Source organism: Agelaius tricolor, unplaced genomic scaffold, assembly GCF_023055355.1.
Source record: "Agelaius tricolor isolate 1412-34295 unplaced genomic scaffold, bAgeTri1.0.p SCAF_35, whole genome shotgun sequence".
NCBI classification, from domain to species: Eukaryota; Metazoa; Chordata; class Aves; order Passeriformes; family Icteridae; genus Agelaius; species Agelaius tricolor.
The window spans coordinates 2756147-2780759 of record NW_027269295.1 but is presented as its reverse complement, the minus strand read 5'-3'; the positions used below and the strand labels follow the sequence as shown (position 1 = coordinate 2780759).

General features: G+C 46.3%; 1 protein-coding gene across 1 annotated transcript; it reads left to right on the top strand.

Moving 5' to 3' along the window:
- METRNL (meteorin like, glial cell differentiation regulator) lies at window positions 1-24197 on the top strand. The gene is made up of 4 exons (XM_071452681.1): window positions 1-316; window positions 5879-6267; window positions 22536-22595; window positions 23250-24197. The coding sequence occupies exons 1-4, from the start codon at window positions 204-206 to the stop codon at window positions 23564-23566; spliced, it is 879 nt and encodes a 292-aa protein (XP_071308782.1). The 5' UTR covers window positions 1-203; the 3' UTR covers window positions 23567-24197.
- The last annotated feature ends 416 nt before the right edge of the window (window positions 24198-24613 follow it).

Genomic DNA, 24613 nt, shown 5'->3' with positions numbered 1-24613 from the left:
CCGCTCCCGCCCCTCAGCTGGGAGCCCGCAGCCAGCGGGTGCGAGCGGCAGAGCCGAGCGGCGCCGCGCCGAGCCGGGATGCGGGAGCCGGGCATGGGGTAGCCGCGCCGCCCTGCCGCGCTCCCCCCACCATGTAGGCGAGCCCCGGTGCCTGCACATCGCTCCCCGCCGCCTGCACCGCGTTCGCACCGGCCCGGGGGACCATGCGGAGCGCCCCGGTCTCCGGGCTGCTGCCGCTGCTCCTGGGGCTGCGGCTGCTGCTGGGCAGCGGCGCCGCGGCTCAGTACTCCAGCGACCTGTGCAACTGGAAGGGGAGGTGAGGGGCATCCCGCCCGGGCCGAGGGGAGCGGGGACTGCCGCGTCCATCGCCGTCCCGCCGGGGGAAGATGCTGATGCCGAGCACAAAAGGGAGACTTTCCCGCTGTGCTGCCCAGCCCGCGAACGGGGCGGCGGACGGCGGAGAGCCGGGGCCGGGGGCGGCTCTGCCTCCCTCCTTCCCTCCCGGCGGGCTCACCGCGCAGAGACGCTGGGCAGCGGCCCCGGGCAGGGAGGGATGGAGGGGCCGGGGCGAGCTGGGCTCCCCTCGGCGGGGTTGAGGGGCCGGGGCGGGCTGGGCTCCCCTCGGCGCTGTTCGGGGGGCTGGGAGAGGGAGGGCGGTGCCAAGTCCGCTGCAGAGAAGTTTCTCCCCGCGACCATCTTCGCTCCGCGGAGGCGGCGCCGCGCCCGGGGAGCAGCGCGGCAGCCCCGGCTCGGAGCGGCGCTGGATGCGCTGCACCTGCGGAGCGCGTCCCTCCCCGGGGCTCCTGTCTGCTCCCTTCCCTTCCCTTCCCTTCCCTTCCCTTCCCTTCCCTTCCCTTCCCTTCCCTCCCGCACTTGGCGCTCAGCCCCGGGGTCACTCCCCGCTCCCTCGTCCCGCGGAGATGATGATGATGATGATGATGGTGGTGATGGTGATGAGCTCCGGGAGCGGGGGCTGGCACAGCGGCCGCGCTGCTGATTTATTCTAATTGCACCGGTTGAGAAACCTCTCCAGTTCTCAAGTGTTTATCTCCCAAATTATCTTTCCTTTAATTGCTTGTAATATGTTTAACGCGTGTGGTTGGGTCTGTGACCTTCTCTCCTCTTTATAGGTTTAAAAAAGCAGCTCTGCTCAGCTAGCAAGTGTTGCTGGGTCAGACTTACTTGGAGAGTAAAATAGTTCCTAACTCTAATGCGCTCTTCAGATCTGACTTTCTCTAATTTAAAAGTTTGGCTGGCCTATATCAATGGAGTGTTTTGGAGTAGAGAGAATTCAAAGTGGGGAAACAATTGGATTGACTTTCAGCATCATGATTGCTTATCTCTTACTATCTGAAATATGGTGCTTTGTATTTACTTTTTTTTTTTTTTAGTTTTATTGATAATTGATGCATACTTAATCGCAGTGAATTTCATTGAAGATGAACCTGCTTGATAGGGATGAAATCTCTGACAAACTCCTAATTTGTCATTTTTCTTTACACAAAAAACCAAACCAAAACAAAAACCAAAACCACAATCAAAATCCCCCCCCAAACAGACATACAAAAATCCCCCCTGAAAATGCTGTACCAAAGCATTCCAAAGCCTCCCAGCTGCACTCCTTACCTGGACCTTACCACCTGTTACTGTAGCAAATATTTTAAAAGAATGATGACAAACCCTTGCAATTCTGTCCTGTTTTGCTGTTACTTTTGTCCTGTTTTCTTAGACCAAGCAGTGACCCCTCGTGTCACCTGAGCAGGGTTGGAATAAGCAATGCCTTGAGTGTCAGCTAAGGGGGTGTGGGCTGGGGGGGAGTGAAATCTTGTACCTGGGTTTGGGATGAACCTGGAAATGCCAGCTTGGATTTACTCACCTGCTGTTGTTCTGGTGAGCTGAAGTGGTGACAGCTTTGTGATGAAGCTGTTGGATGAGCAGGGAAGGAAGAGCAAAGTTCAGTCTGGGTGGTTTCACTTGTGGGAGAGCTTTGGAGTTCAGGTGGGCTGGAGTTTTGGGAGGGGATAAAGAAACCCAGGCTGACTTAGGCCTTACTGGTGGCAAACAGGTGTTGTCAGAAATGCTGGCAGTCTAAGGCCACTCAATATCATCTGACTTGTCCTAAAAACACAGAGCTTGAGAAGGAAAGAAAGTCATTTGATGCACCAGTAAATATCACTAATTAAATATTCCAGTGTGGATACCAAGAGTTATATGGGGTAGAAAGAACTATTTTTTAATGCAAAATCTAATATTTTGAAGTCATGTGATGATTTTTACCTTGACTGTTAGGAAAAGTTATGAATGTCATAGTCTTTAATTTAATGTCATAGTCTTTCCCTACAGTGGAGTCATAGGTTGGCTTGTGCTGGTGGATTTGGGAGTCATGTCATCTTCTGTAGTAAACCTGAAAGTGTTTTCTCACCTTAAGATACGTGTCTATGTTAAAAGCAACAGTCTTAAAAACAAAACATTCTGGATATGGGTTTTTTTTTTTCCCTATTAGCTTGTGGAGAAGTGATGAGCTTATACCCCTGAGCAGGATGAAGAGCTTCACTAGGATTCCTCTGGATGCTTCCAGGGAAATCTGATGCAATGCACAGCTTGACACCTGCAATTTAAGTACAAGCCATAATAGCATCTTAATAAATAGCTTGTCAGAGAGCTTCCAGGAAAGCTTTGTCCAGGAGAAAGCAGAAACTTCACTGTGATGTATCCAGTTATTGCTTTTGCTGTAACTTCAGGTTTTTGTGCTGCAATGACCTCGTGATGCTTTGGGCAAAAGTGCTTCAGTGTCAGGCTGAGAGAATATGCTGGCCTGGCATGTTTGACTGTAGGACAGAGAATTCAGCTCTTATGTGGCTGCTTTTGTCCATCAGTCTTGCTCTTGGTATGGTGGATGCTCTGAGGAATTCTTAATTTTCTCTAGACTGTCATCTCTTATTAAATTCTCCAATTTAGGAGCAAAAGTTCCCTGTGTTCATTGCAGGGTGCAGGGAGGACATGGGTGCTTGTAGGGCTCTTCAGCATGTCTTTAATGGAATAAATAAATAACTGAAGTAGATAGTGTGAATATTCTTCTGGCTTCTTTTTTCTTTAAATAACACCTGTTCCACATTGCAGCATAGCAGCTCACTGCAGTGATATTGTAACAGCTTTTTCAGGGCAAACATAAGGAGATGGCTGAAGTCAGAAAGGGAGAAGAGCAAGGAGACAGATGCAGTGATTCAGGATTGCTATGAGGAAGTAGCTGTAGAAGTGGCTTGTTATAGAAGCAAGTCCCAATAAACAGCCCACATTTAAAATGGGTGGATGGCTCATCCATCACTGCAACCATGAAACACCTGCCCTATGTCCTCGCCATAAAATCAAAAAAACCAAAACTCCAATGAGTCTGGAGAATAAAAAGGCCCCTGGGTCTCCATTACTGTGTGGACCTGGTGGGGCTGATGGGTGAGAGCTGAACCTGGTGTTTAACAGTCTCAGTGTGAGGCCAAGTCATCCTGACTGCAAGCAAAGTGACAGGTTTTACTGGATGATGATGGTTGCTGTTAAATAATGTGAACATGTATTTTGAAATCTGCTTAACTTTTGAGTCATCCTTTATTATAAGGCTTAATGTGTGCAGGTACTCGTGCTTGATGTATCTGTCCAATGGCATCACTCTTGCCTGTGGGATATAATTGGCTTTCAGAAGATAATTTCAGAGTCCACCCTGTTTTCGTTTGAACACCATAAATGTTTGAACAAAATTAATGAAGCTTTTTTTTTTTTTTTTTTCCTCTGGCAGAAATTCACTGCCTCAGTGTTGTTGGGATCACTTGCAACAGAAGTTTCACTGCATGAGTTCAGAGTTTTGCCCCTGGTGTCTTCCTTCTGTTTAAGCACTCAGGCTGGAATGTGCCAGTCTGAGTCCTGCAAAGCCTCTGCAGCTTGTTTTGATGTCTTGAGTAGGGACAAGTGATGTGTGGGGACAACTTTCTGCCCCTTTGCTGAAGGAAAACTTTTACACTGTTTAATTTTGTTTATTTGCAGCTTGCACATAAACAGACTTCTGTGTTTTCTGTTGAGTGGCATCATGTGTGTGCTGTGGTGAAAACTGATTTGGTGGACCAGATGTGGATTTACAGTCAACTTGAAATATCCCTTTGCAAGTAAAGTTTCCTGAATGTGTTAAGTACTACTGAATTTGAGGGCAAGAGTCTAAAGGTTAAAAGCTTGTCCCTCTTTCCTCCTCATCTGTGTTCTTGATGTGGCTTTCAAGATTCTTCAAAAGCACATGTTTGGAGGCTCCATTGTTATTAAATATGACTTTTTTCTTTCTGAGCTTCCTCGTGTAACCTCTATCAAGTAGGTCACACCGACACTCACAATAATGAGTCACGTCAACAGTAAATGCAAACCATATGGTTTGGGTTTTTTCCCTTTTACACATTGCTTGTAGTTACTTTCTAAGTGCTGACTTGAATTTAGACCCTGTTCAGTACCCAAATATGTCTTTGGGATGGGGAACTGTGTATTTGGAGGTTTCTGCTGAGGAACCAGGACTTGATGTCATCACTTGCACTGCACTAAAATACGCTTTTGCCACAGATTTCCTGTATAACCTCCGACTTAAACCTTTTAAATTATTTTTTTTTTCTCATCTTGGTTCATCTGCCTGCAAGTGGGAATGCTGGGAAGCTTCCCTAAAATCCTGCAAAGCAGCCCCATGAGTCTGGTTTTGGGTTGTCCTCTACAGGCACAGGATAAAAGGTGCTTAGAGCATAGGAGGAGAAGAAACAAGCTTGGTGGGGAAGTCATTTGCTCCTACTCACTTAATAGGTTTGTGACAGGACAGAGACTGGGCCCAAAGGGTTTTTCCCTAATAACCCAAATACTGCAGCCAATCAATCAGGCTTCCCACAGCTTGTTCCTCCAGCTGCAGTGCCTGCCCTGTGTGGTGTTTTAGGGCTTTGAGTCACTCTGGCAGAGAGCTGGTGGGCCTGATGCAGCATCACTGATGGGCAGCAGGGGTTGTTCAGAGCTGCCCTCACTTAGGGCAACTTGGGTCCTTAGGAGGACCCTGTTGTGCCCATCCCTGTGTCCCTGTGAAATGGTTGTTGGGCTGTTCATTTTTGGCCATAGTAAATGGCCACGTGTTCTATTTCTTGCCAAACACAGCTCTGTGTCTGCTCGTAGCCCATCAGTGAAAATGGCAAACTGAGCTTGAACATCACACTGGGTAGCAGGGGAGGAACAAGTTCCTACCAAAAAAAGCAGCACATTCAGTGCTTCCCCAGCTATGACAAGGGACAGAGGTGTCTCCTCTCCTCTTTCTACCTCCCAGTGTGGGGACTGGGGCTGCCCAGCTGGGCTAGAGGGTATTGGTAGCACGTAGAGCATTGCTTTTGCTGCAGTTTACAGGGTGAGCTTGGCACCCCTCCCAGTTTCAGATCCATTGGGAATATAGACTTGGAAGGGGAACAAAGTACTTGGAAAAAGGTGGAGTCTGATCTGTGAAGCTGGAGAACATGCTGGATTGAGCCACCAGGAAGGGAGTTAGAGCCTACGTGTTTTACTCAGTATGCACAGCTCAGCTGATGGGCAGTACCTGAGCCTGTAGTGATTTAATTACTTTTGATCATGTGCTTATATCCTATTTAATTTTGAAGCCTATTACTAGTGGTTGGACATTTTCTTCTGGGGGATGATTTAAAATTGTCCTGTAATATTAAGGCTGAAATGTTGCAAGGAACCTGCACTGCTGAGCTGGATGGGCCCACACCCAGTGATGTCCCGGGCTTCCTGCATTTCTCGCTGTGTGTTTTGAAAGGTTTGACATTCCCATTGTTAGCTCTGTCATTTCTCTAACCTCCTCTCTCTCCCTTTCTTCCTGCAGTGGCTTAACCCACGAGGCTCACAGGAAGGATGTTGAACAGGTCTACCTCCGCTGCTCCGAGGGCTCCATCGAGTGGATGTACCCCACGGGAGCACTCATAGTCAACCTGAGACCCAATATCTCACCTGCCTCTTACAAACACTTGACTGTTTGCATAAAGCCCTTCAAAGACTCTGCAGGAGCAAATATTTATTTGGAAAAAACTGGAGAACTGAAACTGTTGGTGCGAGATGGAGAGCGCAGCCCCAGCAGAGTTTATTGCTTTGGCTACGACCAGGGGGGGCTGTTTGTGGAGGCCACTCCTCAGCAGGACATTAGCAGGAAGATTACAGGCTTCCAGTACGAATTGATGAGCAAGGGGATAGCAGCTGACTTGCACACAGCTTCTGGTGAGTGCTGGGGCATTGGCAAACTCCCACCTCCTGTACTGGATGTGTAACAGATGGCAGAGAGAGTGAGTGAGTGAGTGGGAAAGTGGCTGGCTGTGAGTTTCGTGTGCTTTTAAGGACATGTTTTATAAACAGAGCGATTGCAGGAGAATTGATTTGGTTTTTGGTTTGTTGTTGTGTTTTGGAAGTTGGTGGCATGGGCTGAGCTCCAGTGATTTGTTGAGGGCCGCAGTGCAGGATTCTCCCCTTGCAGGGGCAGGGTGGATTACAGGAGCTGGCTTTACCCTACACTGAACTCTCCTGGGCTTCCCAGCCCTGCTGTAACACTTTTCTAACTACTTTTTTACTCAGTTTTTAAGACCCCACTGCATGTTTTGAATAATTAACATTTGAACAAGGAGGCACTCCTTTTCCTTGGTGTTTTTTTCCCCTTTGCAAGTAGTGCTACTTGCTGACCTAATTATTGCTTTTTCTGTTGTGGTTTTTTTTTTAATTCAAACAAGGAAAATGGTGTGCTCCTTCCTCAGCTCTCCTTATTACACTCTCCTGAGCATTACTCTGTCATGGCAGAGCTCTTCAATAATTTTACAGGACAATGTTGTCTTCTCTCTCAACCATTATGAAAAACAAGTTTTGTGGGGAGGAGTTTTACTCCAATGAAAAACTTATAGGAAAGAGGAGTGGACAAACTGAAAGATCTTACAAGCCTGTAAAGTCTGTTACTAAATAGCATTTGGAACAATGGCTGCAGGTGTGACCTAAGTGTGCTGAGCAATTAGACAGTTTGAGAGGAAAAATTGGCATTTGTGGAGGATGACAGGGTGAAAGGGGAATTCCCTTTAGATGGGGGATATCTGGTTCATGCATCTTACCCAATTCAGCATTGCCTCTAGCTTTTATCCCCAAAACCAAGGAGGGGAGGTTTCCAGACTAGCCCAAGGAATTGCAGATTTAGGGTAGTTTATCTCAAATGACTGCAAGGATTTCAAGGTTTAGGATTTGTTTCAACCAGATTTCTCTTTTGAAACGTGGGCTGCCTTTGCTCCTTTGGGTGAAGGCAGCGAGAAGAGGCCTCAGAGCACACTTGGGATGACTCAGCCCGGGGTAAAGCCGATGTTCAGTGAGGCTGTGTGGCCCAAGAGCTCTGTGGATGCTGGCCAGACTCTGCCGTGCTGGTGCCACATGCTCTGCCCGAGATGCTGCTTGATAAGCAGTGCTGTGACTAATTAAACTGCAGCTGGATCTTCCAGGGCTATCTTCTGTGGGCTAAGTGATTGCAGAACTTGTTCCATCCTCTCCCCTCCCTGGCTCCTTTCCACACCAGGCTCTGTTTGTGTATTTGTGCAGCCCTGCCCGTGGTAAATGTTGTCACGCCAGCTCGGATGGGGCTTTGCTTTTGTGCAGCTCTGAGCTGGACTCAGCTGAGCAGAGCTGGGCTCAGGGCTGATGCAGTAACCTCGGGAACTGACAGGTGGCAGCTTTGCCATTAAAACAAAAAAAATATAAACACAAATATTTTAAATTTGAAGTCACTTCCTTTACTTTTGCCATGCTCACAAGTGGTAGCTTATTATTGGGCATTCTGCATTTTAAGCAGACTGTTCTGCCACATCCAAAATTACTGTAAACGAAGTGGGGCATCTCTGCTGAGCTGCTTTCCCAGTAAGATCATTTGTGCAAAGATGAATACACTGTGCAGAATGTCAGCTATGTAGTAAAATTCCATTGCAGAAGACATTAAATACATTGTTTAATCAGTTATTTGGGGAATGTTCCCAGATTCAGTGCTGCCTTCTCTGTCAGGCTGTGAGGATGGAAACACAGACAGGCTAATGAGAAGTCACTTAGGCTTACTAAGAAAAGTCCTGTGCTTTTTTATTTTCCAAAAGAATTGAAATTGCTTTTGCATATAGTAAAATAATGTGACAGAAGCACTGCTTATCACTGCTGGGTTTAGCCTGCACTTAGGGTTTCTCCTGAGCTTTGCTCATTGAGGATTTGCTGCTGACATCCTTCACCAGCACAAACCACTGTGTTTTCAGAAATAAATGCTTTTCTTTACACATAAAATCTTGGACATTTTTAAAGCAGATGGGAGCATTTTTTCAGGGACGTTCAGAAGTCAAACTGAGGACTGCATCCAATTACAGCCTTCCTCTTTAATAGACACATTAAATCACTTTTTCAGTGACTGCTGTATTTTCAGCTGTAACAGACACTGGTTAAATTTCAGTGCTGTCTTATGAAACAATGTGGTGGGGAATCTGCTCCATTCTCCAAGTGTCTTGTTTGGCTAGGAGAAGCTTTTTAATAGTTCATCAGCAGAGCCTTCAGGGCAAACTGGGGATCTCTATTGTATTTTAAATTATTTCTCTTGCCTTTTTTTGGATCCCCAGACTCTGGGGAGGGGCTGTGCAGGGTGAAAACACGATGAAAATGCCATACATGACTCTTTCCACTACTCACTTAGATGAGCACTTTTATTCTCCTATAAATATCTGTACGTCTGGGGGAAGTGCCAAATAGCTGCCTTGTGAGGCTTCCACAGAGCAATATATTTGAGGCTCTTTGCAGCTTGTGGACCTCCTTTCTTCTGGAGCTGCTTCTAGCTTTCCTGTGAAACCTCAGACTAAATGCTGAGCTGCTCACTTGGAGGGGGAGTTTACAATCACTGAAGATTTTTTCCCTGGAGAGGAGGCTCCTAAGCTGACCTTCAAGGAGCTGAAAACTGGGTTTAAAGTTCTGCATTTCCCACCACCCTTACTTCAGGCCCTGGTTCACCAGCGTGGCTGATGATTTTGGCTGCTGCACTCTGGAAGAAGAGGCTGCTGTGTCTCAGCTGCAGTTTGACAGAGTTGAGCAGAGCTGGCAGTAGGTGTGAAGAGGTGACAAAGATGTGAGATGCTGTTGCAGATGGGGTCTGAGATGTGCCGGGCGGAGGAAGCTGCAGTGTTTCTTCTGATGGCAGAGAGCTGAAAATTGCAAATATTGCATGATTTCCTTGCTATTTCAGATGCCGATCATAAAAGACCCAGGTGTGGGGCTCAGCAATCCAGCCCTTTCCTTGTGCAATAACCACTTGCTAACAACTTCTCCTTGCTTTCCCTAAATGCTGGGTTTGTTTCCTGGTGATAATTGTTGTACTCTGCCCTTGAATTTACTCTCTCTTCCTAACCTGGCATCCCAGCGCTGATTAAAGGGTGTAAGTCATCTGTTTAATACTTTAATGACCTGTTGTGTCCTTAGAGTCCTGACATTGCAGGGTGCATCAACAAATCAACAATGCTTGGCATGGTGCCTGTGGTTTAATTAGAAATCCTCAAGTTTTATTAGTTTACAGCCATTCTTTCCCACTTAATCAGAGTCTAGCAAATAATTCAGTAGAAAACAGATGCAGGTTCTGCATTGCCCTTTCCCTTTTTTTTTTTTTTTTTTTGAAAAGTTGAATGACACAGGGCAGTCTTAACAATTTTCTAGATTTTGGGGACTTAACCCTTTTCTTGGCTCTGACTCTGCCTTACCACAGTCTCTCAAAAATTTCCTAACTGTAGGAGGAATTTGTGCTGTACTGGTAGATTTTAATTCAGGTTGCTGACATCTGGTGTGGGAAGTTTTTTACTGTGATAGTAACAGTCAAAAAAAGTCCATTTCTGTGGGGTTGTACTCTCTTAAGATGGGAAGAGGAGTGAAGGCAAACATGCCTGACATCATTTAATGGGAGTAGTCCCTGAGAAGGGTCACCTTGACAATTCAGGCATCTGGATGGGTGAGTTCTCTCTTCATATCCAAAGCGATGGTTGACTGAAAGTGCTTTTGATTTCAGATGAGGCTTTGGGCTGCACCCCTCAATCATTCCCATCCACCCCATTAACTCCAGCTCATGCTCTGCAGCCTCAGTGCTTGCCCCAGTGAGGAACTGAGGCACTGTGACATTTTGGCCTGAGGCCACTGGAGAATCAGCAGAACTCGTAGGAGTTGTTGAATTCTGTTGATTCTAATCTTTTCTGCTTGTGCAGGAAGAAAATACCCTGAGTGTCAGCCATGCTGCCCATACTGACAAAGAGATGGAGGTTTTGGCAAAAGTGGTCTGGCCATGTAGTCCCTACAATTTTCTGAAGGTTCTGACCCACATGAGCTCCTCAGCTGTGCCTGGGTTAGGTCTGCCTTGCACCACAGCAGACTGCTTGCTTTAAAGTTCTATGAAAACTGTGAAGATCCCTTGAGAATAATTTACTTTTTGAGTACCTCACCTTCTGCTCAACTAATCTGAAACAAGAATCTGTAGGTTTGACCAAAAGTTTTGGAGATGAGGGTGAATCCTCTTCCCTGTCCCACCAAAGGAGCTTTATTTTGTTACTTAAATCTGTGTTTCAAGAGTGTCTCATCAAGCCCTGGGTCCAGCTTTGTTCAAGCTGTGCAGTTTGCTCTTCCCACTGCACACTCATGGGGGTGTGTTTAATTTAGTTGTCAGAGCTCAGGGGGTATATTGAAAGCCCTTTCATTACCCACCTGCTTCTGTGTAGTAAAGAAGTCAAACTTTAACAAAAATGCTCCTTTATCTTGATGGCATCTACAGATTTAGTGCAGATGCTATTAACTGGTTTATATGTTTTCTTTATTAATGGGTACCTGGCTGAGAATATGAATACATAGGAGGTACAACACTAGTGTGGGTATCTGAAAAACAAGGCAAAACTGGATAAATCCAGTTAAGTAATTTACAGTATTCAGCTATTTCCTGTATGCTGTTAATTCACTGCTCTGAGAAATCAGATCAGAAATTCAGAAAGCTCAGAAGTCTTTGGGCTGTACCAGTGTTTCTGCTGACAAATGACTTTGTAAAGCACCCTTCTTAACTTCTGATCCTTAATGCAGAGTGTGTTTGGCAGAGGTGGGGCACCAATCTGCCCTATCTCTGCAGGTACCATCCCAGGGCTCTGCTGTCATCCCACCTTGCAGGCTCCCAGTCTCATGCTTTCCTCTGGTTCCTCACAAATATCCAGTCTTTAGGGGTTTGTTTCTTTCTTGGAGGCTGGATGTGGTGCTTAGCTTTGTAACCTGAGGCAGCAGGTGGTGGGATCACAGAATGGTTTATTTTGGGAGAAATCTTTACAGTGCACCCTGTGCAGTGTGCAGGGACACCTTCCCTGGACCCTTTGCTCAGAGCCCCACCCAAGCTGCCTTTGAATATTTCCAAGTTTAGGGCATCCACCCCTACTCTGTGCATGCTGTTCCAGTATTTCACCATCCTCACACTGGTGTGTTTTTCACTTCTTGTCAGAGTGGAAACTTTGAGGTGTTTTGTGCCAAGGCTGGTGAGCAGAGGCCGTGCCTGCTGTGCCTCTCTTTGCCAGGGCACCATGGCTGAGCTGCTCGCTGCTGTGGGCAGGAGAGGTGATGGAAAGGAGCACTTGGAACACTTCAGCTGACAGTGCCCATGACCTTTGTGCCCAGCACACGCTCTGCCCGAGTAGCTGTGACCATCTGAGGTGCTGGCACTGCCCTGTGTGGCGGAGAGGGAGCACCCCTGGGTGCTGCTGCATGGGCTCTGAGCCAACCCACCCCGTCAGATGAGGGAAATGCCTTGCTTTTATTTCTCCCCTCCCTGTTCTCTGTGCAGGTTAAGACTCTTGGGGTTGAGGGGTTAGAGCTTGATGGTTTTTAAGGTTTTTTTTCCAATCCAAACCATCCTGTGACTCCATGAAGTGCACAGACTAGGTTGATGCTTCACTCTTCTCATTTGGGGCTTGCTGGAGAAATGAATAATAAACAGCCAGTGAATAATAAACAGCCAATGAATAATAAACAGCCAAGTTGAGGGATCTGCCCTATAAGCCTGAGCACACCTTGCTGGGTGGCTCACCTGTGCACCTAAAGCTTTGATGATTTGTTTGACTTTTCTCTAAAAGGTCACAAACAAGTTTTAAGAGAAAAACATCAGAAAACAGCCTTTATTGTAGTTCTAAAAACACACTGCAATTAGTGCCTGTATAAGGAATCCTTCTGACACTCCTGCTCTAGGATACAAGATTTCAAATGTTTGGTTTTTGTGTGTGTGTGTGTGTGCTTCCCCTCCTTGCAGGAGCCTGTCCTCACTAACTTTATCTTTCCCATAGTATCCAAAACTTGGTCCGAATTAACCATGAAAATATAACCATCATTCCCCAACCCTAGTGTGCAAAGAACACATTTCAAGCTAGTTTTTGAGGGCTTGTCACTGCCCCTCGTGTCATGGAGCAGCACGGAGCTGGATCAGGCTGGCTGCTCTCTAACACTGCCTGGAGTGGGAATAATTTTGAGAAGCTGGAAACCTGCTCCTATTATTCATGTGCCTGAATTGCTCAGGTTTGTGGTGAATGATTGACTGGGTGGGAGAGTTTGAGAACAAAGTTTTTGATTTTTATTTTTTTTTCCCTGTATGGAATGGTTTCAAAGTGCTGCTCTGATGCTCAGGGAATGCACACACCCATACATCACCTGGAACTGAGCAAGGGTGATGTTTTGGGGTCTGAAAAATGCTGGACTAAGAAGCCTTCACTTAAAACCCCCACCAAAATTGGATGGATTCCCTAATTTAATCTCTCCTTCTCCCAAGAAAGTGGCTTTGCCAGCACCTTCTCTGGCCCTGCTTGTCCTTTGATGCTGGACAGGAGCTGGTTTTGCAGTGGGCAGAGGAGGTGACAATGGGGCTGCAGTGATAAATACACAGCTGCAGGGGACAGGGGGATAGAAAATAGCTTATTTTTGCTAGACTGGCCACGAATGCCGTTAGCTTATTTCTCAACTCAGTGGGCAGTCAAAACCAATAAGCAGTCAGGTGTATTGTCTGGGCAGCTGGGGCTCTGTCTGCCCTGACCTTTGTGTACCACCAAAGATGGTCCCACAAACAGAGCTGCAGTCCAGCCCAGTTGCTTGGCAGTCTTTAATAATGCTCTGTGCTTGCTCTGCAGAACTGTTTAGTTTGCTAATTCCTGAGGCTGCAGTTAAAGAAGGGATGAGAGGGCGGGGAAGCTGCATTCCTCTTCCCACTGACTGCAACACGGGCCAGATCTTTCCTGTGTTGGGGTCTTGATTTGCAGGACAGAAAATCTCTTTCACCTCAATCTGTGCTAGAAGCCAGCAAATATTCACTGAAATATTGCACAGATACTTGGAAGATATCCTGGGCCTAAAGCTGGGATATGTTGGGTCTAACTTTGGGAGGTTTAATACTGGCTCAGAGAAGCTGCTGCCCTAGCACAGCCTTGGTCCAGTTAACCTTTTTCTGGTTCAGATTTGTGGAAGGATTTTTTGGTGTGGGTTGTACAGGCACCTCCTGACTCCTTTATGGGATTTGAGCATTAACTCCTGCAATGGGCATCACCACATTTGCCCTTATCCTTTCTGTACTGAAGCCCTGCAGTGATCAGAGGTGCTGGGAAATGCACACAGAGCTGGTCTGGCATCCACTGCCCTGTCTGCCCCCCAGGATCATTCCTGTCTGTACAGAATATCCCTCTGCCCACCAGAACTGCTGCTGGCTTTGCATCAATTGCTTCTATCTGCAAGTGGGTGTCAGAAATTTGAGAGAAAATAATTGTTCCTATGTAGAACTGGTGAATGGGCTTGATATGACCAAGCAGGATGTGCTTTTAAGGAAGAAAAGGTGATTTATCTCAAAGCTTTTACTGTTACAAATGAAAAGTTTTAAGTGGCTTTTTTTTAAGGTTAACTGGACAATGCTGCAGCATCAAAGATCTCTCGCTGTGGAGATGCAGCCCCTCCACAACCCTTCTCAAGAATACACTGATCAAACAAACATGGTTTTAAAACTGGCCTTGTTCCTTCAGAGCTCTCCCACATACCAAAAAGAATTTGATTTCTAGACACAGGAAAGAGAAGGAGCTGTGTGGAGCTGAGTGCACACATATGCTTCTTTTTTTTCCTTTAAAGACTCACTTAATCTTTGATCTGTCATTACTCCACTCTCAGGGTTTATCTTTAACCAGCCACTTGTTTCTTAATTCTATTCCTCTGCTCCATCAGAGGCATTAATGGACCGAACCAAAGGGGAGGAGAAGGGAGGGAAGGATTTGTGTTCCTGGCAGTAGGTGCTGGCTCCAGCCTCTCCTGTAGCCCTGGCAGGGGCAGGGAGAAGTGCTTGGCTGCACAATTTCCCCGGGGCATGGGAGTGAAAAACACCTTACTTGTTCATTTTCTGCTGTGCAAGCACTGCATGACAGCTGAGCTCTGTGTTAGCTAGGAGAGACAAAGCCCAACAGGACATCAAAAACTGAATAACTTCACATTTTCCTGGATCTGACCCCTGTGAGCTTTTACAAGGCTTTGGCATGATGTTTTCTTTAGAAGAAAGAAGAAATCTTTCCAGAGTGAATTTTGGGAGGGGATGAGCCAAGCCCTAAGTCTGTGTGGGTTTTGAGTCAGGGGAAGCTTTTCCTTTGGTGCTGTGTGGCAGGGGTGCAGTGCTGGCATGTTCTGTGGGGACAGCAAGGGACACTGCCCCAGCCTCTGCTGCAGGTCAGAGGGGATCACAGGAGCTCCTCAACCCTCCAAAGGCACCTCTGCCTTCCAGCAGCTCATTTCTCCTCATGCTTGCCACTCCTAATCCCCCTTGGGCAGTAGAGGTAGGTTTGAGGAAGGAGGGAGGGATTTTCTGTGAGATAGTCAAATAGAGCTGCTTTTTTATGGGCTTTATAGTGGTGTCTTGTGCCTGTAGAGCAGGAGGAATTCCCAGCAGTTATCTTGCTGCCATCTTTCCCCTTTAATTGCAGTTAGGGAGGGAGAAGAGGGAAAAAAGAAAGAAGCAGATGTGTACAGGTGCTGCTTGCACAGGAACCTGGGCTGGGGTGGCTGCAGAGACACTTCTGCTTTGCTGAAGTGCAGAGAGAGGAATTTAATTTAACTGGGCATCTGATCTGCTGAGTGGGGCTTTTTGGACACAATATCTTGCAGGCTTGACTGTAACTGAGGGTTTTGTGATGCAATGGGTAAGTGTAGGAGCTGGGCTGGGATCTGGCCCTGATCCAGTCACTGCTCTGTCTCTGCCCACCCCAGTGCTGGGGTTTGCCACAGAGGAGGAAGAGGAGGGACAGCCAGAAGTGTCCTGGAGCTGTGACACTTTTCATCCTTTCTCCTGGCTTGATGCAACTCGTGCATGGAGGTGGAGTTTAACAATGTTTAATGCTGCTTAAATAAAAACTGCTCTGTGGGTTTTTCATTCCTTTTGTTTTGCTTTGGTTTAAATTTTAAACAAATGGCTGTGTTTCTAGCTGACCTTTCAGCTCATTTGTTAGAATGGCTGCTGCATCTTGGAACAGCAAAAAGGCATCAATCCCAAAGGATCCTTACGTGCTCTGGACCTGCTGAGCCAATTTCAGTTTGAAAACTGTTGCAAACAGAGCTTGCCTTGTATCAAATCTCTTCCTCACATTGTTTACATAAATAGTTAATCTTTGCTACTTAGGGACTTTAATACCCTCTTGGAAGACAGTTCTGTGAAATGATAAATTTCTGGTTTATGATCTCTTGTCCTAACGTTTCTCAGAACACAAAGGTCATCACATCTCTAATAGTGAGGTTTTACAATATGCTTTTTTTATTCTTTCTTTGCAGGAAGGAAGTGGTATTGACTCGATTCTCTTGTCATAGTCCATGCCACAGCCTGCAAAATCTGCATTTCATTAAATTTATTTGCAGGTTTAAACTGTTCTTGGCCAGTGCCTGTATTTTCCAAGTTATTTCTGGAAACTTGTACATATGGGCAAGTTGAACTGAGTGCTAGAAGGCAAGGAATGGGATTTGACACTTCCTTTTCTGGAGGGGTAAAATCACTGGTGTCCCTTCTTCATACAGAGAGCTCAGGGAAGGATTCCATTGCAGCTCCAGGATGTTGTTTCAGCTGCTCCACCACCACCACCTTGTCCTGTACCAAATCTTGGCTGTAAGAAGAAGGGAATCTTTGAGTTTTGTGTCTTTGCCCATGATCCTTGTCCCAAGTTGTCTGTTCTGCTCAGCACAGGGGCTCAGATTGACTTTCTAGCAAACAGGGGGATGGATGGACATTTCTGCCTTCAGAAGAGCACTAAACTCTCATGATGTTACAGCATTAACCTTGCATTCATCAAAGCACAGCCTCATTGTGGCTTTCAGTGCTTAAAGGGGGCTAACAAAAGAAAGGGAGACTGTCTTTTTACATGGGCAGATAATGATAAGATAAGGGGTAACGGTTCTAAACTAAAGGAGGAGAGATTGAGATTAATGCTAAAGAGAAATTCTTTGCTCTGAGGATGGGGAGGTTACTGGTGAAGCTGTGGCTCCTCCATCCCTGGAAGTGTCCCAGGCCAGGCTGGATGGGCTGGGAGCAACCTGGGATAGTGGAAGGGGGTGGGAATGAGAGGATCTTTGAGGTCCCTTCTGTCCCAAGCTGTTCTGTGATTCTGTGGAATGAGAGGATCTTTGAGGTCCCTTCTGTCCCAAGCTGTTCTGTGATTCTGTGGTCCCATGCCTGAGGTTTATTGATCCAGAGGGCCAGGAGCAGGACAAGTCCAGCTCTCCTGTTTGTTCCCTGACTTGCTGTTTTCCTACTGACACGCTGGAAAAAGTGCAGTGCTTGCAGAAAGCTCTGTAATCCTACCCCATCCAAAGACAGGAAAACCTTGTAAAACAAAGGAGTGATGAGAGAGCTCCTCTGTGTGTTGTGACAGGGTGTCAGTAATTTCCAGCCCAGCTGTGGAGAGGCTCTCAGGTGTCTCCTGGCCCTGTTTTCCCCCAGTGTGTGGCTGCAGGTATTGTGTTCAATGCAGGTGTGCTGGATGCAGCTCTGCTGGCCCCAGCTCCAGCTCTTTCTAAACACAAAATGCTCTGACAGAGCAGCTGCATTGATGTAGTTCTAGGTGGTGTTTCAGTGTGGGGGTTGTGAGAGTTTTGAGGTTGAGTGTTGTTTTGGCTTGCTCAGGAAGAGCTTTCTGAGGTGGTGAGGAAAGTTGAGGTGTATCAAGAAAAGGAAAGGACTAGTCACAGCCTGGTAAACCAGAGTGGTTATCAAATTCCTGTCCACCTCCACTGCAAAGCAGGTTTTATTTTTGTCTAGGATATGAGCTGTGAGAGGTTTGCTTCATGGAAGAAATGCTCCTTCAGAGGGGAAGCACAGGCATACTTAAGAAGAAATAATTAGCAGGATTTATTTCACTTTGTAATTAGTTAAAGCAGGATCAGGGCAAGATTTATTATTTTTTTTTTCTTGCTCATATGATGTTTGTCCCTAAACTCTTGTCTCTCATCTGAATCACTGATCCAGTAATCAGTTGAGACATCATAATTTTTGCTTAGGACTCAGAGAAACAACAGAGAAATGCACCATTATTAGAGAAACCACATCTCTATTTTTATAATCTGCTCTGGGAAGTCTGCACTCTGTGTTTCCAGGAAGGAGACTCATCCTATGATGCCCTTTCCAGTCTGGGTGCTGCCAGCAAGAGCTGCCAGTTACAGAGCTGGCAGCAAGAATTGGAAAGGTGTGGGTGGGTGTTTTTGTTCCATATGAACTAATGCTGGTGTCAGGCTGAGGGAAATGGGTCTGTGGCCCCACAGGGGTGTCCCTGGAGGTGCTGCAGTACAGGGATTGCAACAAGACCCATCTGAATGTCTTGAAGAGAAAAGACTTCTTGTTTTAATCAGAAAAACGAACAGAAAACAACACTTCAGCCCTGCCTGGACCTCCTTGGTAGCTCTTCATGCTTAAAAAGGCCTGACTGCTCATCAAAGGGTTATTCAGAAGTACTGAGGTGTGGGTGATGTGTGCTGTGGAAGAGCAGATAAAGAGCTCTGTGCTTTCCTCCCCCAGCATCCACACCTTCACCACACGGCACGCGTGCAGCCGCTTCTTCACCAAACCAAAGGGTATTCCTCGGTGAAGTGGTTTTCTGCAATTACTTTGTGTTCAACATTTTCACTTCTGCTTAAAATGTGTCTCTTCCTGTGTGTGCTGCTGGCTCAGGGGTGGGTGTTCAGCACAGCCTCTCTGGGGACACAGGATGGAGAAGGTCTTTTGGGTTCTCTGTAGAGTGTTGGGATGGTGGGTAGGGACCTGCAGCAGGGTTCTGATAGCTGTGATGTTGTGGAGTGTGTCGAGAAAAATCTGGACAGGCAGAAGAAACTTCTTTCTTGTGGGTTGGAAGCTGGTTTTGGGGTAAGGTCGGGTCAGTCAGACCCATGGGTGGCTGTTGAAACACAAACGTTTCAAAAGAAGACCAGGCCCCTTCATGTGGTTTGTGTGATGCCTGCAGCCAGAGCCAGCACGTCTCGGTTCCATGTGTCCTGCAGGGAGCTGCCATCCTCCACCACGGCCCCTCCAGAACCTCACCTCCTCTTTTCCAAGGAAAGAAGGGATGTATGCCCACAAATCAAAGGGGAAGGACTGGAGCTGTGTGTGTGAGCTGGGACAGGCCAGCAGCGCCTCCCACCACTCTTTGGGCAGAGTGTAAACTCAGCACTAAAGGGGCACTCAAATCATCCACAATAGTGGGGAAAATCCCTTCTAGACAGCCCAGCTCCCTGCTGCTGGCAGAGCTGGGAGCCACCTGAGGCTGGCATCTCCTCAGGGCACATCCCTCTCTCTTACCAAGCATTTCTGCCTCCCTGTGGAGAGGTCCAGGAGAGGACCAGCAACGTGTTTGACAAAACTGTTGGCCAACAAGTGCGGTCTATTGTTAGCATCGCCTCGTCCTCCTCACTAACACCAGGTTCAGAGGGCAAATCGCTCAAAGCAGCTGGGACATGACTGCTGGCTTGTGAGGAATGATGTAATTACATCTCCCTCTGCGGGGAGGTGAATAGAGAGGCCTTTGGAGGCTCTGGGTGTTGGAGGGAGAGGGCTGCCTCAGGTTACTCCAGGTCAGGATACTGTCAAAATCCATCAAAGGCACTCCCAGGAGAGTCGGCGGCCGTCGTGCACAATGCAGGCTTTATGCCACTGCTGCTGGAGCTGAGCTAGAGGCATCTGGGCTTTAGAGGACTTCAGTAAAATGTTGCTTTTCTATGTCTTTTTTTTTTTTTTTCCCACCTCTCTCCTGCTGCTGTATGAATTAAGGCTCTTTGGCTCATGGAGTTTAAAGGAATTAGAGCAGCTGACGTTGATATTGTTGTTGCAAGCTCATAGGCTTGCTTTTGGATGTGAGAACCTGGGCAGCCCTCGAGACATCCCCAGGGAGTCAGGATCTGGCAAACACAGCTGCCTTGTTTAGTAACCAGGCCCAGTTCCCCAGAAAATGAACATCTTCACCTGCTGTGCATGAGTGAAGTGCTTTTCTTGGGGTTGGTTTTTTTTTTAAATTTATTTTTTTATAGTTAAAAGGATGCTTCCTGTTCTAGCCTGAGGTGTGTGTGTTATTTTGACCTATGGATGGAGCAGAGCACCTGCTGCCCAATCCAAAGGGAATGAGTGCTGAACTGCAGCTAAAGCCACGAACTTTTTGTGTTAAACACACAGATTCCTTCATGGCTGTGGTTCAAAAGAAAGTGTAGGCATTGCCACCTCCTAAGGATTTATTCTCTTTTATGAGCCTTTGTAGAAATCAGGCTTTGGTTGTAGCCAGGGGATGTTATTTGCTTTTTAATGGTCCATTTACCTCGGCAGTAATCCTTCACAACTTGCTTTCCATCTGTGCTTCCATACCTTGCTTTTGCCGCTTGCAAGATCTATTTGATACTCTGTGAATGCAGATGTGGGAGTTGTCCCACCGAGGAGGATTTTTGGTCTTCATCTGTCTGGAGCTGCAGAGATGAGTGGTGGAGAATGGTTGGTAAAGCAGCTCACATGCCACCACACTGCTGTGAGTCAGCTGGACCTGAAGCAGGTTTTAAGTAATGATCCAGTGTGAGCAATGCTGAGCATTTTTAATTTCCTTTTGTATTTAAAAGGCTGCAGGATTTTGCCTAGGGTCCACAATTAAAATGATTTGATTCTGTGTACACATGGAGATTTGTTCATTTGATTTATTACCGTGTCAGTCTATTTAAATGGAAGGAACCACTTTTAAAGCATTTTGTTTTTCATCTTTAATGCTGTTGCTTGTGTTGCACTCCTTTGGAGAACAGAAATGCCTTAGTCATTTTGGTGTTTTCAATTTTCTGATGGGGCTGGATGAACTACAGACGTGTCTGGTCTAAACCAAGACTTAAAAAGGCTGAGATGCTTTTTTATTACAAGGTCTTTCCAGAATGAAATATCTGAAATCCAGCTCTGGATTTAGACGATGTCCATCAGCTGTACTTTGTTTTGGAGCTTGTGTCCATGTGAAAGTGCTGTGGGACTTGTGCAAGTTCCCTCTCAGTCAGGTCCTCATTTGGACAGAGGGAGCCTGGGGAAGAGGGATTTTTGCCCTGGATGGATTTGGGAGGTGCCATAAATGAAACAAATCCATAGTAGGATGTTTAGTGACTGACACACTGAGACTTTCCCAGGGAAGTGCTCAAAACCTGTGTGGATGTGGCACTTGGGGACAGGGGTTAGTGGTGGCCGTGGCAGGGCTGGGTTAATGGTTTGACTCAATGATCTTAGAGGTTTTTTCCCATCCTGAATGATTCTGTGATTCTGTTACAATTTTCTTTGTCAGATGAAGCTTCTTTATTTGTTCTACCCACTGATCAAAATCTCTTGAGTCTAAAACTTGAAGTATCTTTAGCCTGAATTTGTTCTAGTTCTCCAGTTATGTCCAGGCTTCATCTGGTTCTGCATTTCTCATTATATTACACATTTTCCAAACTTTCTGAAAAAGAGAGCTGAAATAGCATGTGGGGTAAGAAGGGCAGGGAAGGCTGCCTTGTTTCTGAAAGCTTTGGAGGTATTCAGACTTTACAGAAATGTGATTGATCCAGATGATATTCTGCCTATTCCTTATCTCTTCTTTTGGAGCTTTTTAAGCTCCTTGAATTATTCCTTCAAATATCCCTGCTCAGAAATGTGCATTTTACGTTTCCTTTAATCCTATTAAACAGCGTGTTACACTGTGTATGAATCATCTGACTGGAGCAAATCTGGTGGATTTGGTTCAATAATCCTTCTTTCTGGATCACTGCCTTTCTGGGTCCCTGGAAAAAAGAAGAGATTTGCCATGTCTTGTGTCAGAGGGTGGCTTGTGCTGTCTGACAGGAGGGTGGCAGAGCATCGGAGGCACCAGCTGCATCTTATGGACAAGCTTAAATCTACTTTTAAGTGCAATGGATCAACTTTGGGAAGCAGGTGGGGGAGAGGAAGGCTGTGGCTGTTTGGGAATCTAAACTAAGTGTTTTCAGATGTTGAGGTTCAAAAACCAAATATTTTGGGGGTGGGTTTGGCTTCAGTTTGGTGGTGGGCGGTGTGATGGAATCTCATTGTCCAGTCACCTCCAGTGGAGCCCTGCTCTGCTGGAGTTGTGCCTGTGCTGATCCAGGGCTTCCATTTTCCTGGGTGATGTGTTGAGGTGACACCAGGTGACAGACAAGGTTCTGATCCTTGTGCCACCATGGACACACTCACTGAGCATGGCCAGGAAGGGCAGATCCTAATAATAAGCAAATTCCTGAACTCAGCAGGGTGTTATAGAAACATCTGTACTGCAGCTACAGCACCTTCTCCTCAGCAATATCTGGCTGAGTACAAAGAGGAGCCACATTCTTGCATTGATTAGATTAGTGCAGATATCCAAATGTTTCCAGCAGTACAGGAAATGGTCTTTGTGCTGCTTGAGCTCAAGCAGATATGGGCTCGAGTTTCCGCTTTGCCTCAACGCCCTTCAACACGTGCCTTGGGGTTTTTCCCTCCCCTCTTTGCCTCCCCCACTCTGTAACCTCCTGGATCTTTGATGTGGTGATGACTAAATGGCTCTACAACACTTGATAGAAATTGTTAAGAGGGAGGCTTTGCCATCAGAGTATAAAAGACACATGATCTGAAGTGAATTTACAGCAGAGCACCCTGCCAATGCACCCAGAACCAAAACAGCTTTTGCATAAGTGCAGTGAGTGTGTGCAATGTCTGCTAGGCAATATATCCCAGCAGGATTAGTAAAGACATCCCTATTCCTGCTTGGGTACAAAAATCTCATGGGGGCTCTAGGGTTAGTCCCCACTTCTTGTGGTGGTAGAGATGCCAGGCAGATCTTTGGAGTGATTGTGCCCACGCTGTGTTTGTCAGCCACGTTTTTGTTTAGTTTAAATGGTTTATTTATTGAAATGGATTTGTTTATTTGCTGCTGTCTAGTCCTTGGCTAATTGTCACCTTTCCTGTGCAGCTCCCTGCCGGCCCTGCAGTGACACTGAGGTCCTCCTGGCTGTCTGCACTAGTGATTTTGGTGAGTTCCTGTCTCCCCAGTCCCCTCTCCTCCAATAAAAACCAACAGACCCCTCCTCACTCCCGCAGCCTCCACCAGCAGTAAATGTCCTCTGAGGGTGCTGGGCACATGGAGAGCTCTGAGGAGTTCAGAAGTGTCTGCCCAGCTGGCACCACCCCAGGGTGGACAGAGTGACACAGCAACCATGGTAGAAGGTCAAGGATTTGGGTGCATTTAGGAGAGGCCATTACCTCTTGTTGGTCGACTTGACAAAACACCAAAAGTTTCACTAATTGTCCATGCTTCCCTTTTTAAAAGGGAAATTGGCATTAGCTGGATCTGTAATGGTTGAAGAACAGAAAGTAGGTTGTCAGGGAGCACTTAGCACAGATCTTCTTGTTAGAATTCTTCATGATTAACGCTATTTTTTCTGGTGTAATTATTTTTCAGTTTAAATTTAATTTGTGCATGCCCTTTGCTGAACAGATTACAAATATAAACTATAAAAAAAGGCAAATATATACTGGAAGTTACTAGATAATCTTAACTCTCAGAATAACAAAGGACCAAAACTTGGGCTGCTGTAGTGAGTCAGTTCCCCTGGCTGCACAGGCCTGGAGGGTCTTCCAAAGCATTTTTGTGTAATTAATCCTTAAAACCTTTTTCTGTTTCCAGTGATCAGAGGCTCCATTCAAAACGTGACGAACGAGGCAGAAGAGCAAGAATCCATAATTCACGTTGGTGTCAACAAACTGTACAGGCAGAAGAGCAAAGTCTTTCAGCTGACAGGGGAGAGTGGGAACTGGAGAGGACAAATAAAGACCTTGCTGGAGTGTGGGGTGAAGCCAGGAGATGGAGACTTCCTTTTCACAGGACGTATGCACTTTGGGGAGGCCAGGTTAGGCTGTGCCCCTCGTTTCAAAGACTTCCAAAGGATGTACAAAGAGGCAAAAGACAAAGGGCTGAACCCGTGTGAGATTGGCCCAGATTGAAACCCCCTGTTTGGCCGAAGATCACTTTTAACATTTGGCCAGGAACGTTTCCTGGCTGCAGTGGGAACTCTGAACAAACCTGGTCACTGAGGCTGGACAGAGCTGGAGGCTGAGACCCCACAGCCTGCAGTGCCCATGGAAGCAGCAGAGGTACGAGCTCAGAGGGCTGCCAAGCAAGAAAGGCTGGATTTTTAACCAATCTTGTCCTTATGAATTAAGTTATTATATTTTTTTAGTGACTTCCTTAGGAAAACAAACAAAGAAAACTCCCATGGTCTTAATAAAAGAAAAAAAAAAAACCCAAATGAAAGCCAAGATGCCTTTGTATCTTTTTAATACTAATTTTTAAAAATGTCTTAAGCTGATGTAGCATTTGGTATGGCATATTCTGTATAAATGGCCACGAATGTGATAGAGCACGGTAAAACATCTTAACATTGATGCTTTGTAAAAAGCTTGGTGTACAATTCAAAGTTGTTTCTTATGACAGAAATTTATGGAGCCAAACTCTTATGTGTGTGTGTTGGTTTTTTTTTTTTTATTTGAAAGAATGTACAATTGCCACCTGCAATTTTTTGTCCAGGCTGGCAAATTCTTTCCATTCCAGAGAAATAAAGGTCCCTGGATTTGACACATGCTGTTTAAAATCTTTATTTTTTTCTTTCTTCTTAAGGCTGATCTCAGCTAGTCCAGATGTGCTCATAGATCAGTTCTGGGCTGCTTGCTTATTTTGTGGCTTCACTGAGCAGAACCAGAGTTCCTGTGAGGCATTGGGAACCACAGTTTTTTTCAAAGGGGAAGCAAGAGCTATTTTTGGAGATTTTTAGACATGTGTGCAGGCGAGGCTTTAAGTGTTCTTCTCTCTGATGCCAGCAGTGTTATTTTGGGACTGGCTCCAAAGGCAGGCTGCCCCTTCATGTTTAGCTTGAAACTTTTAAGTGTGGTAGCTTGGCATGAGGTGACTGTTGATGCCTGTGAGTCCTGGGGGACATGACCAGGCCACCCTGTGGAAAATAAACACTTGAATCAGGCTGTGCCACCTCTGCA